A 15,417-nucleotide genomic window follows, 5' to 3' on the forward strand; every position below is an offset into this window, starting at 1 on the left:
GATGTTCCTACTCCTATTGAACTCGAAATCCCATTTTCTTTGCTCTTTTTTCCACTGATAAATTATTTAGAACTGTACTGCATTTCTGATGAATTGCTTTTGCGTTATATCATGAGCCTGCTGAGTAGGTGTTTCATTCTATCCTTTCAATTATCTTTCTATCACTTTCTTCTTTTGACCCTGGATGGAAAAAAAAAAAAAAAACCTTATCTTGCCATGTAAAGACAGAACACATGCCATCATGAAATATCATGACATTACGAAAGTAATAAAAGAAATAGGTAAGCGATGAAAATTCTTGTTTGTAAAATCATAAATCAAAGGTGATTTCATATGAACCAGCTCTTTGAAATGTATTTATTTTGCCTATTGATACTTGCTTTGCAAGTATACATTTTCTCTCCCATGGACTTTGTGTCCCCCTTTTTTTATGTGCTTTAATGATTATTATTCTAATTTGTTTTGTCAATATCATCATTATTACTGTATTAATATTACCATACTTTGATATGGTTAATTGCATTTGTTGATTGACTCTCACTTTCATTTTGTTGCATCCTCTTGGTACTTGTACAGATCCTTTCTAGGGCTTGCTGTTTGCTCACCCCCCCCCCCCCCTTTGCTGTTGCTATTTCACGCTTTACCTTTCTTTATCTCTCTGTTGTTCCTTATCTTGTTTGATGTTGCCTCCATATTCATCCTTTTCCTTCAATGGTTGCCCCCGGGCCCTCACGGCGACCATTACTAACCTTCCCCTGCCTTTTGTCTGTCCATCCTCCTGCTCTAATCCCCCTCCCTTTACCTGTTGGGCTCCTTGCCCATGACTTCCTACCCTCTCCTTTTGTTTTCTTTGTTCCGTGTCCCTTTGCCCTGACTGTTCTTGTTGTGTGAAGTCGCTTTACATGTGTGTGGTTGCTTTTTCTGCCTATTTGCCATTTTGCTTCTGACGAAGGTTCTGCTATAATCGAAAGCTTAGGTCCCTTTTGACTCTATCCTAAAAACATTCATGTACACTCCCAAAACTTGCTGGGCTAGTAATGAAAATTTCCATTATCTAGCAGGGGAGGGGGAATGCTTTCATTTTCTCAAGAGAGCTTTTGTGTGAGAGAATGAAAAACTTGATTGAGTGTTGCCAAGTTGTTTTCAAACGTCTTCATTTTATTTGATCTTAAGCATAATCACTTTCGTAAGTACATGTACAGTATTACGATTTCTTCTCCCTTGACTGTAATCGGAAAGTTTGCCATAACGACGATCGCCAATGTGTTTGGATGTGCCGATATGCGAAACACGTGGTTCAAAGGAATGCACCATGTGCTACTAACTTACTGCCTTAGAGGTTACTGCTAGTTGAATGAATCGAATGCGCCATAGGCTTAGTTACGGTAAACAGTTTACGTTCGATGCGAATAATTATTACGTCTTTCAGGATCGAGGAATAATACACACAAAACATGCAAACAAACAAATCCACGAACGAGTGTTGATAACCAAAATTCATATGAAAAGTAATAGGCAGTTTTGGTGAGCGTGAAATTTTACTGTCATGATTTTGCTGTTTAATCGGGTGGTGGCTGCATCTCACATAGGACATCTCAGTGAATTTGTCTAGGCATATGAGACCTTTCATAATCTGTGATTGCATTTTTGAGTGATTAATCAATTCCTTTTTACAGCTCGGGAACATATAAATACATTGTACTTAGATCAAGTACGCAATAATCGACTGTTCGATATATGCGCCTAAAGAAAGGCGAAAGAATCAGAACATCTTTGCAATGATTGCTTTAACTCAACTCACCAGCGAGTTCTTCGATCGATATACTACACCAGTGCGCGCATTCTTTCGTCTGGCACCTGGGGTCTGGCACGCACCTGGTTTTGTGGAAATTTCCACAAAGGGATCCGAGGGTGGGGTTTTTCCAATCCCAAGAGACCGCATTATACACAAGAAGACAATCTCGTCGCTTCTATCATTTTCCGTCACTCGTGTTTTCCCCTTATTCTTTGCTAATAATGAACGTTTCGATTGAACTTAACGATGGTTGTTCACACGTGGTTCCTTTTGTTGTGAGGTGTAGGTACAGTATTTTCTTTTTTTATCATTCTTGGGAGGGGAAAGAAGAGTAAAAGAGGGAAAACTTATTTAAATAAACGAAGGGCACGTATAAACGCTCAGCATCCACAGCAAGCCGTCTTTTACATCAGCATCGTTGATTATCATCACCTGCACTATCATCAGGCATCACTCAGATAATGTCCTTTTTTTATAAACATTTAGAAACGCGATCACCATCACTCGAGATAAACACTACACGTAGCAGTGGCAGATCCAGAGGGGGCGCATGAGGCGCACGCCCCCTTTATTTATCGTAAAAAAAAATAGAAGTGAAACCCGGAAGTGGCACCAGAAATATTAGTTGCGCCCCTCCCCCCTCCTGTACAGAATTCCTGGATCCGCCCCTGCCTGTACGAAAATAAATGTCAACAGACAAAGTATCAACAACCTCCCCGACAACTACATAAACATTACCACAGAGCACACCGAAGCGGCTGGCATCAAACACCCTTCGAAATACTGCAGCAAAGCGGGAAATCGCCGTTACGAAAATGCATGTACACAGTGCGAGGCAATTGAAAGAATTACCTTCAGATTAAGAATATGAAGGGAACAAATGAAGTGATATGAAACGAAAGAAATCGTACACCAAACGAGAGGTATAACGACCTCCAATAGGCCCTTAGCCGCAGCATATCAATAAACATGACGTATAAATAAGCACACGGAATATGCGTGTTTCGGATTCCTCCCTTCTATTTCTTTCCTGAACTATTCCCAATGCCCGAATAAAATAATGACTAGTTTGTTACTCTGATTTCTTCGTCTGAGGAAAGGAAGTTCGTTCATCCGAAAACAAAAGGATTGACACTCCGAAGGTTTGCTAATCGGGCAATGCCCCCCCCCCCAAAAAAAAAAAAAAAAAAAAAAAAAAACAGCCAACAAAATGCTCGTTAATCAAAATATTGGTTAATAATGTTAAAGACGATAATAATAATAATAATAATAATAATAATAATAATAATAATAATAATAATAAGAAGAAGAATTATAATAATAATAATATAACAATAGACAGAAATAAAACAATATATGGCCCTATAGCAATTACCCGCAGCATGATTACATTTTCGAATCAACAAACCTGGATAGGCACAAGGAATATGCGTGTTTCGGATTCGAAATAACGCCGTAACCATCGGAATAGCGCACCCGTTTTCTTTTTCGGAATAATGAACACCACGGAAATCAATAAAATGATTTCAAAATAAGAATCCATCGTAATTCTTGCCTTAAAGATTTTCCTGAACTACGTGTATTCTCAATGCCCGAATAAAATAATGACTAGTTTGTTACTCTGAAAGTGGTGTTGTGAGTTAAGGAAGTTCGTTTATCCGAAAACGAAAGGATTGACATTCCGAAGGTTTGCTAATCGAACAATGGGGAAAAAAATAATAATAGTAATACATTTTATTTTCACACTAGGTACGAACATCTATGGTGTAGGGAATTTGCGTGTTACGGAACATTTTATCACTTTCGCATCAGCGAACTTTACGTGCAGTGGGTACTTCAAAAATGCCTCCCCCTAAAAAAAAAAAAAAAAAAAAAATGTATATATAATTACACCAGCACTTGAGCATAACAACAAACAAGCAAGCAAACAAACAAATAAACAACTTAAGATTTAATCTCATAGCTGCTTTGAATATTTCATGTTCCGTCTGTATACTTCTTTTCAGAATTATCTCTCGCTTCCCGCTTCACAACTAGGAAATAAACGATGTCAAACTATAATAAGAATTAAACTTATTGTCTTGCTCTGAATATAAAATTCATTATTCCAAAAGTTCGTTTATCCGTGAATACAACAGGCTCGATACTACAGTACTCCGAAGGTTTGCTAATCCGACAATAAACGCACCTATCCAATCACAAACATTCGTGCATTTTCGGATTATGAATCATAATTTGACTATCACATTTACGAACATCTATTTTTCGTGTAGGGAAGTCGCGTGTATATCTGAATGTTTCATTTTCGTACTAACGAACCTTATGGGTGCATGGGTACAACGATCATGACCCTCAACCCCCCACCCCCCCCCCCCAAAAAAAAGAAAGAAAGAAAGAAAGAGCCAAGTCAAACTAAGAATCAGTCTGAATTAGTCGCTTTGAAAATTCCACGTACCGTCTGAATTATCTCTCTGTCCAATACAGAAATAAACGATATCAAACTAAGAATTAAACGTATTGTCTTGTTTTGAATATTTTTTTTTTTTTTTTTGCTTTTCTGGGGCCCGTTGCATAAAACTTACCATTGAATTTCAATGGTAACTACCGTCAAAATTAGGCATCACAGCCAATCAGCATCAAGGATTATAAAATTTACCGCTGATTTGAAGACTTACCGCTAGAAAGGAGCGGTAAGTCCAGCGGTATAAGGGTTTTATGCAACAGGGCCCTGATTCAATAAAAAAAAACGGGCAATATAACGCGCAATTGCTGAAGAAAGACAAAATATTTAATGACCAAATAACGGCGAACAAATCCTTCTAATTTCTTTTTTCCTCTTTTTGGGGGTTAATTTTCTTTCTATACTCAAATGGATTTTACGTACACGCAATTTCAGTGAAACCATTTTCTTTTTGGTCGGCATTCTACGATAAGGTTCCTGTGGGTTCCTGTGGGTTCACCCTCGCCAAAATTGCGTGATTTCTCTTAAATACTATGAACCCGAATGATCTCTGATTGGTAATTTAGTCTATTTCATGATCAACAGTTGTTTATTTTCTGCTTGTAAAAAACAAAACAAAACACGTGAACTACTACATCGTAACATCTCTGTTTCGTTCAGCCGAGCGAGCCATGCCATAGCAATGGCGACGCACATACGGCGCACTCGCCTTTCCCATACGTGCACATTCCCTGGTTACATGCAGCCCGCATACCACCATGTGATGTATCAGGTGACTTTCACTAAATGCAGTGAATAATCTGCTAACGGTGCCGTACTTACAGCTAGGGTAAGGGAAACTAAAACTTTTACAAATTGCTTCAATGAAAACGGCATCGATATATGTATACATGTTACCATTTTTATTATGTGTATCAGGTGAATTCCACGCCTGTCTACTGTTCTCATTCCCGACCGCTGTGCTACTTGTTGAGTCTAATCTTGCAGTGATTCACGTGTGTACTGTATTCCATGTGCGCCATGGATCACGGACGCTTCTAACGAAATTTGGACGAAACTGCCGAGCTCCGAACACGCATTTTCCGAACGAGCAACGCATTTGCCGAACGGAATTGAGCGGGCGGTCGTGCGTGAAATGCGTCCACAAAGCGTCCACAAAGCGTCAGAATCGTTGCTAATGGATCGATAACGAAATTTCGTCCAAATTTCGTCCAGATTTCGTTGCTACTCGATCGATAACGAACTTTCGTTGGAAAACGAAATTGACGGAGGCGTTTCTTATTGCGCGTACTGTAAACTGGCAGTTCTCTCCATGCATCAGCCATTTCCTCCCTCCCCGAAGAACCATGTTTGCTAACAAACATCACAACAACAAGGAAACATACCATTAATTTTCATAGCAGTCTTGTAACTCAAAAAGAAGATGAAAAGAAATTGAAAAAGTAAGAAAATGTTAGAGTGTGCAAGTTAAAGTGATGTGCAAGAGTTAGGCATCCCTGGATATGGTAATTTATACTAATTTCCTGTACTTTCTCCTTTTCTTTTTTTTTTTTTTTTGAGGGGGGGGGGGGGGGTTGTTCAGGGAACTGAACAGATGTGAACTCAACCCAACCCTAACTTTCTCCAAAGGTTCCTTCTTACCAAGCATTCTCATTTCAAGGTTTGGTGTGATTGACCACTTCCTCCAAGACCTCTCCTCCTCCTCCTTCTCCTCCTCCTTCTCTTTCATCTTCTTTTCAATCTTCTTCTTCTTCTTCTTCTTCTTCTTCTTCTTCTTCTTCTTCTTCTCCTCCTCCTCCCATTTCTTTTGGTATTCTTTGCTCCATTTTCTTTTTTTTTCTTTTTTCTTTCTTAAATTTCCTTCTTTTTTTCTTCTATTCCTTCTTCTTCTTTAGAACTACTACTACATGCATTTTTCTTGACAGAAGCCAAGGATGATTGACAGCGTCCACCTATCCGTGGTCAGAGATGTCACTGCCCAGCCTCATCGGTCAATCTCATCCTTTGACCACAAGGCTCAGCAGTGACAGGAGTGTTTGTCTTGTCGTGCTGAGAAGAAAGAACATGCATAAACTTCAAGGAGTCTGAAACTGGTCTACTCCCATCCTACCTGTTCTATGTTATACAAGAATACACCATGAATGATTGCCCTAGTATACTTTTTGCCCATTTTCATTGATTCAACAAGATATAATTAGAGTTCGATCATTAATTAAAAAAAAAAAAAAAAAAACATAACATGCAGCAAGAAATACATTGTGTAAAGTATGATACATCAACCTTCAATGTGAAATCACAGATCAATGACCACCTAATGCATGCTTGTATACAATATTAGAGCAAAGTCTACAATGTATGCCCTGCTGTACAGTAATGTATAAAAAAGGAAAATAGTGACCTTGAAGGGTGACTAGTTTTGACAACACCTGAATGATTTTTCACACCTAGATGTCTTCTTTTCTTGTTTTGTTTTGTTTTGTTCTAAATGTGTTTGGAATGCAACCCTGGACAGCTGTACAGGTCAGATGGTCAAACCACTAACACCACAATGAGTGCCAGAATGGACACTTGTCAAGACAATTCACATAAGCTGTGTCACAATGTTTTGTTTTCGCTCCCCTGCCCAGAGAATGTGAGAAAAAAAGACAAAACAAAAATCCTTGCTGCTGAAATACACCAGTCCCACCTCTCATTTCAGACGCATTTGCCCATTTGCTGTTTGTTCACTTCACTGCTGCATTAATTGTGTAGTGCCCAGCTCTCAGCAGCTTCTCTGCCCACTCCACTGTACAGAGCAAGCAGGCAAGACATTTTATTCTGGTTCCAAGGATATCTGTAGCCAGTCTTAACTCTCTTCTCTAATGATGTGCTAGCAGAGTGTAGAACAGCTCTATTTGCATGACAAAGCCATTACACAACATTCAAACTGTTTCAAAGGAACAAATCTCTGCAGTGGACACTTTCCTACATTGTATGTACTGTACATCACTTTATCGGCTAACTATGCACAGGTACATGTATATTGGGATACCATTTTTGTCATGTGACATATAAAGAACACTAAACGAGCCATGACAGCAGCTACTTACAACTGTACATATGCAAAACAATTATATGGTAATTCAGCAAAGAAAAATCATAAACTTACACTGTCCCACATGTTGTGTATTACATTTCTTCATACTATCTAAATCCGCAGGTCTGTTTCGTCTCAATTACACCATTTTCATGGGAACTCCTCAAGGCTTGGTACCATTTAGAAATAAATTTGAAAACAGGTGATGTTTGCTAAAAATGGACATTTCCAATTGAAAGCCGAACTCTTCAAGTCTAATTGCTTTGGCTCCTTTGGCACTGTGCCATTTGGGGCAATAATTTTATCCATTATTGAAATTCAGAACCCAAGTTAGAATCAGCTATTTACTACTTTTTAGTTGGCAATTGATTGCTCAGCTGTGCGATAGGGGGTCTGCAAAGTGACAGTGAGATATTTGTGCACTCTACTTTGTACATCTGCCAATTTTAATGTCATGAGATAAAACTCTGAATAATCTGTGGGGACATCCACTACAAAGCATTAATGATAAGTACACCCTAAGACCAATTTGGCAAGACTTTCGCTGCACATCAGAGCTTCATTTCACCTTGGCGAACCTATTCAGGAGCCTTTTCCGTCATATATTCTGTCACTTTCTGCATGCTCCTGCATTCTACATCTGTTGCAACAATTGGTTGCTGCTTGATCAAACAGGCTCCCTGACGAAACTCTAGGGCTGCAATGAGTAAGCCCTCCTGTGGTTTCATGCATGCAATTTGACTAGTACATTGTCACAAAGGTGGAGTATTTTTAGCACAATGTTCAGCTTTTCCTACTCAGTGCTCATGTTCTATTACTGCAGAACAAACTATGGAAACCACACCCTAATCCTTTTGTCTTCATACACACACCCCCTCTTCTACTTTTCCAATTTCTGGCAGCGATGAAAGGCATCATTACCCACAGCTGGCCTAAGAACACACATTGTAAGCCAGGGCAGCATTACTCGGCACAATGGACACCCCTCTTTGACAGGGATGAGGACCAGGAAATGAGCCAAAATGTCAAACAAGATGAGCTACCGATTCTGGATTCCACTGAGCTGGTAAAATGAGGACATTGGCACGAGAAACTGCGTCATGGGGTGCAATTATACCCCTCATCTCCACCCCCCCCCCCCCCCCCCCCCCACCAAGCTTGGATGACTGACATCAGATGAGTGTTTTATCGACACGCTTCACATGAACATGCATGGGAACGTTCCGACTCTGGTCTTACCAGAGTTCAAAACCCACTGATATGTTCTTCAAAACGATGATGTCAAGTATGTATTGTAGAACAGTTTGCCTTTATGTCCAAGTCGTAGGTAATGAACTCCAAGCTGCTTTAAACTTTAAACAAAACAAAAAAATGGAATTAAAGCTGCAAATAATTTGAAATTGTGTTTGCTTGATGACAGACAGACATATTTGATTAGTAGAGCAGGGAAAATGGAAATTATATATTTTGAGAAACTGAAGGTACATGTAGGTATAAAATGGATAGGTAAATAGATTGGAGGGTAAATTAGAATACTGAAACTTCCAGAAGGTAGTTTCTACCTTTAAGAATGTGAAGTCATGGTTTTAAAATTCACTTACCTCTAATTTATGCTGCTTGATTTTTAATAATCCCAGACTGAGTACTCTTACTGTGACCTGAAGGATAAAAAAAAAAAAATGAGGAAATAGCATCATTTTAAGTTAACATGATCAAAGCTGATTATATCAAAATTAGGCTGCATTGATCAACTTTCACATGTTTGAAACGTGTTTCAATACCCACAATCAAAATGCATTTACAAGTGCCTTTCAGATCAAGTTCCTAAAGTTACGCCCGCTGTTATTTTTTGCGTACAGATATTTTCGCAATTGAGGTCATGTAAATTTTTGCGAGATGTTCTTTTTGCGAATTAGCACACTATAGAATTACCTTCGCGCATGGTGATATTTTTGCATGTTGTTAAATTAGTGGTCCAAATGTGATTCATGAAAATGGTGAAAATTAAACCCTCACAAAAATAACAGCTTTATACAGTATTGCATTTATCAACTCTATCCGTGAGTCAATTGAGGGAGGCCTTGTCACTGTGCAGCTCCACTGCACAGTTTGACTCGAGGAATGGAGATGTGAACTGTACTGTAAATGGCAGTAGTTGACGTGGGCAGGACCAAGCTATTAACACGTTTCAAAACAACCTTGCATTTATCAACTCTACAGAAACATATTTCTAGCTCAAATGCATTTGTCAACTCTACAGAAACGTGTTTCTGGCTCACATTTTTTCGCCATTTCAAAAAACATATTTCTAGCCCTATAATCAAGACACCTATTTTTTGCATAAATATTAATTGCTCAAAACTCCCTGAAAGTTGTTTGGAAACCTTAATTCTGTGCCAGAAGTAAGTTGATAAACACACCCTTACACACCTCCAAATTATTGGTAAATTCTCATGGACACAGATGGCACATTACATTGCTATCACGCACATTACGCAGCTATCACACACACACACACTCACACACACAAATGTGGTAATGGTAGACATGGGCGTATCTTTTTCTTCTTTTTTTTTTCTTTTTTTTTTGCCCAAGTACGAACAAAAAAAAAAAAATTCCTCTTTCATATGTAACAAACCAGTTTGTTTGAAATGCATAAAATTTCTCAGTACACACAACACACACAAAAACACACAGATGCCCACACACACACACACACAGATTTTTTTCTAGAGTAATAGCTATCTCAACTGTGATATGACCAAGTAAGAAACCTTATTAGGTACTATGTACACAGCTGCTATTAACAAGCAGGAAAATGTTTGATGAAAATGTTCTTAAATTCATAACAAAGTCCTCAATCATTGCTACAGACACGGTAAACATGTCCACTCTGGTAAAAATCTACAAACATAAGCTGCGTTTTACTATCTCACCCATGTTTGAAACACGTTTTCAATACGGAATACCCACTACCAAAACCTGTTTGCAAAGACCTTTCAGATCACGTTTCCCTAGTTGTTGCTGCTGGTTGAATTCACACAAAAAAAAACTTGCTTTGCAGTAATACGTGCTACAATTGAGCCTTACTACACAGGTAGAGAAATTTCAACATGATCAAAACTTTTTACTTTCATCAAACACTTTTCAAATTCTTATCAGTTGGTCACCATTTCAGTGTTCAGATTTCATCTAAATTACATACTGCAAGGTGACTGAGAATCATTATAAAATTACTATCAACAACAACAGCATTCAGAAAGCTGAAAAAAAAACACCATTATGATTTCTCATTCCCATGTTTGCCTGTGAAATGTATTCTCTGATACCGCCATGTAACAGATCTACACAGAAAAGGGCCTGGAAGGAAACGCCATCATTAAATGTCTGCATGAATAAGTCCTCAACCCCATGACCAGAATGAGGCCTTTGTGTCCCGCTACATTCAAATCAATGCATTGCTGAAGAACTAAGAGGTTATTGTATACAATTACCAATGTGTTTTAGTCTGGTGGTTTGTATGCTCCACTGGTAACCAAAAGTTTTACATACATCCCCCCTCCCCCCCCCCCCCCCCCCCCCCAACCATCCCTACTTTACAATATGTAGCAGAGCCTGGGCCATGAAAATTGAGACCTTACAGCTCAGGAAACACTGACAAAAACTTTTGCAAAACTTTTTATCTATTTCATGATCATTACCAAGGATGCTTCCAAGCATGCTATCACATAGAACTTAATTGGTTGTAACCACAGTCTGGAAAAGAATATAGCATTAGCAATTTGCATAGTCCCACATGTACACAATAGCTGTGTAAATGTCCTGGAACTGCGACAAACTGAGTCAGAGTGAAGTTTGCTACAACAAATAATGCACATTCATGCTCCTTCAAAAAGATCAACCCCAACAATTTCATATTTCTTAATTGAGCAGTTGTATCTTTGATAATGTACTATCACTATTAAAACGTTACTACAGCTTTAAAGCAAGACAACTGAACAATGTCCACTGTTTTTTCTCCTTCTGCATGTTGTGGTAGTAAGCCTGCAAGTAACTATATGATAATATGCAGAATGATCTTGACCTAGCCCAGGCGAGCTGAGGAGAATCAAAAACTAGGAAGCAGAGTTTAGATTGAACCATGAGCCTTGTAGGTCTGTGATTGAATCACAGTAATGAGAGTTGGAAGCAGTTTATGTTGGGTAATGGAAACCCAGAGTCTTTCATATTGTAAGCCTTCAAACCCTATCAGTAACTCTGCCACCCTAAAACACCAGGAACGGTCTCCTAGAGGTCATTGTACCTCCGTCCCACCAATAAACCCTGCTCACAACAGACAAACAGTTGTCGCCCGAGCTGCTGGACCGAGCACGCTTGCACCAAAGTTGACACCACACTTTAAGGGCGACTGCATTGTGAATTCTAGGGTGGAGTTCCATGAGGGTGGAGAAGTGTGTACGGGCGGCTGCCTCCGAGGGGGACGGGGCAGACTTAGCGGCCACAGAAACAGTTCCATTCCAAAAGTTTGCTTCCTTTCCTCAGACTGGTAACCTCTTGACTCCAAATGAAAAGATGGGGGGGGGGGAGGAGGTGGCATTCATAGGGGAAGTCCATCATATTGTAGCTATTATCTCTTTCTGTGAATTTAGGCGACAAGGATGGACGAAAGAATGTCTGATCCAAAATAGACTGCTCTCTTCCATTCACTGCCAAGGTCTACATGAGATGTATGAACTCTGGGTGAAATCTGCATGATAATGAAAGGAATTTGCCCTAAACTTAACCTTTGATTCAATTTAGACCCAAGGCCAGCATGCAAATATTAACAAATATGCTCAACTGCTGGCACCTACATCCCCTGAAATAAAAGACATCTGGGCAATTCCGTATGGGAAGGGCAAAAACAGCAAAATTCAAAGTTAAGTAAATGCTCAGAAATTTCAGTTTCCCGTACAGATGGATTGTTGTATTTACGGAAACAAAAAACCCTTTTCTAATAACTTTCCTCGTTTTTGTTGTACACACTTTTAAAGTTGGAAGACTATTTATTGTATTTATCTAAAATTTTACAATATTAAATAAAAATTTAAAATGAAACAACTTAAATCTCTCTCTACTTTATCCATACTTCCACATCTTTCTTCCTATGCTTCAGCAATCACATGTAATGAAGCATTCAGTCACTCTCATTATGATATTTTTTGGAGAAAGTTTCAAAATCTACTGACAAATTGACGTAATTCCGTTACCATAAAATTGAAAAAAGTTTTCTCCTGAACAAACTAATCACTGATTTTTTCTCCCCTTGTAAATTTTTTCTCTACATGTGACTCCCTGAAAAGTCACAAAACATTTTGTGAAATATCTCCTTCAGTTCTTCTGTAATTGTGGTAACGGAATTACATGGTAACGGAATTACACGCACATCTAATATGGAAGAGAATGACATATCCTACTTTCGTGCCAATATGTATGTGAACTGTTCATGAAATAGCTTCAGGGCATTATTATTGAGCTTAACAGTGTTAGTGATTGGCAGTAAAGGAGTGAAACTGTATGGTATGATACACTGACATGACTCAGCATACAGTGTAGCTGGATGCCTCTGACAGTGAGTCCTGACATCAGGGTACACGCTTGACAAGACTTCTTGTGCTGAAAGTCTCCTCCCTTCTTTCACCTTTTCTCATGTACAAGGACTACATGTGTACATGGAGACTGTGCTAACTGATAACTTTATAAGGTTTGCTACAGATACTCATTCTCAAATGTTCAAAATCATACTGAATTCTGAGATATCAATGTATATTTTCTTGCTTCAAAGTCTCATGGTTTCATACAAAATCTACAGTATAGTGATGAGGGACTATTGAATGGGTGTGATGCAGCATAAATTGAACAAAGGTTACAAAGAAGAGGAAGGACATAAAATTTCTTTAAAAGGAAAAGAGAGCACTGCTACTGACAGAGAGAAATGAACAGGATAATTTTTGTGAGCAAAGATCAAGAATTTAAGAGAAGGATCATACACAATGTGATAGAAGTCATTAATTGACACGGGATGCCCACTGAATGTGACACCTTTGATCTTTCTGTATGCTAAAGGCTTTATTATCACCAAGTCGATAGTCTGACCTTTTATTGAACATGTCCTGTTTTCATCCTCAAGTCCTTTATCTTTAATGGTAAGTGTATGACTATGACCTTCTTTCATCTGTTTCTTAGATCTTTCCTCCACTATTTTGATTTTCATGCCCATTTGATACAGAGCATCTGCTACCCTTTGAAATTTGTTCTTTAATCCTTTCTTTTTCGAAGGAATAAAGACAAAAACACCATTTGTGATGAATATTTACCCAGTCAGTAATTGTGATACAGCTCTATATTAAAAATGTAACATTTAGGCCTAGACTTTCCCATCCTAAGAAGATTTTAAATATTAAAGTCAATAGGCTTCTACTTCTACCTTTACTCTTCACGTTACCATTTGCTGTACAATCCAGTTTCCTTTAATACAAGTGGCATTACAGTGTATTTTATAATTTGCCTTCAGGCAGTCGAAATACAACTTACTGTAAAAGAGAAGATGCACACTTCTTGTGAGTAAATTTATGGCAACACTCAGGATGAGAAAATAGACAAAGTCAAAGAAGAAAGACAAGACAGGAAACTTGTAGGAAATTTATAGGCCTGGTCATGATTATTTTTCTGAAGACGTCATTTGGAAATTTTTGTGTGGTCAGAAGTAAATACTAACATTATTCACAGGTTGATTAATCTAACTCTAACACAGTGAGCTGCAGATGGATAAAAGAGGCCCTCTTACCTTTCTATATACATTGTAACAGAATTTGGTGGACTCTAATGGTTGTAAAAGTTGTAGTTTGTTAAAGTTATTTTGCTGTTTTCTATTTCCTTTTAGTTTAGTTCATTTTATTTTGGTGGGCTTAAGTAGGACTTACACTGTAAGGGAATTATCAAATTATGCACTACATTATATGCCAGGGGGCAACTTCAGCTACGTATTAGCAAAATGTCACAAGTTTTTAGTGATTAATATATGCCACAACATATATCTATAGATAATAATGATTAAGCACTGGTGCAGTACCATAATCATATACGAAAATTTTCTTTTCTATTTATGATGATAATTGTAATTTGTTATATTTGTCATTGAACCACAACTGCATCTTTTCACTTAACAAATTAAAAGTTTCAAGCATCTTTAGTGTTCATCCTTAATATTAAACATTGTGTTCAATGATGGGGCTGCACACTGTGCTCTTGCACGGTAAATTGGCACTTTATGATTTAGATTTAAATTCATTGTCAATCCGGACAGTTTTTTATTATTTTCTTATGCATGTGCACATAATATATATGTACAATACTTGTAAGTAATTCACACATATTGTCAATTATTGGCATATTTAGGAAGAAGAAAACAGAGAAATCTGTCTTGCATGATATCAACAAAAGAAATACAAGAAAATTTGAGTATTGTTGACTGGATTTATAGAATTGTACTTGTGTAGGGCTATTCTAGCGTAATTCCGTTACCATGTGTCTTAGATGTCATTTACCTGCAGAGTGTGAAATTCTTAACTTGAAAGTAGACAAATTTTGATGGATGTGGTACTTAGAAGTTACGCGATCTTGATTGACATAGTTACGACTTCAAATCACGGTCGTTAGCCTGAACATTTTATGTTTTTTGACAATAAAAACTCATTTTGCACCTATACACTTGTACCAGTTCAAGGTCAAAGGCTAGAGAGTACTTATTTAGTGGTTATATTATAGCTAAAGGCATACACAATCTTTATCAAGACATTTCAGAATACACGAGTACCAAGAATGTGTATTTTTTCCAGTGTATTTCAGAAGGCGTAATTCCGTTACCATTTGTGTAATTCCGTTACCACTGACTTTATAGGGACAAAGCCTGCTGCTTTGAAAATGTGATGAAATATTTGAAAAACAATACAACTGAATTAAAGTCAATACAATCAAAGATGAAATCAGACAACAACCTACAGTGTATGTGTTATAGATTTCAGAGAAACAACTCCCAAAGTCAGA

General features: G+C 38.0%; 1 protein-coding gene across 1 annotated transcript in view; it reads right to left on the reverse strand.

The window, feature by feature from the left end:
• The window catches only part of LOC140230563 (uncharacterized), a 64,597-nt gene that overhangs the window by 35,250 nt on the left and 13,930 nt on the right, over positions 1 to 15,417 (reverse strand). The window contains exon 5 of the mRNA XM_072310706.1: positions 8,934 to 8,990. Within this exon, the coding sequence (XP_072166807.1) occupies positions 8,934 to 8,990 (57 nt within the window). The remainder of the gene's footprint in view (positions 1 to 8,933; positions 8,991 to 15,417) is intronic.

Source organism: Diadema setosum, chromosome 7 (genome assembly GCF_964275005.1).
Source record: "Diadema setosum chromosome 7, eeDiaSeto1, whole genome shotgun sequence".
Lineage (NCBI taxonomy): Eukaryota > Metazoa > Echinodermata > Echinoidea > Diadematoida > Diadematidae > Diadema > Diadema setosum.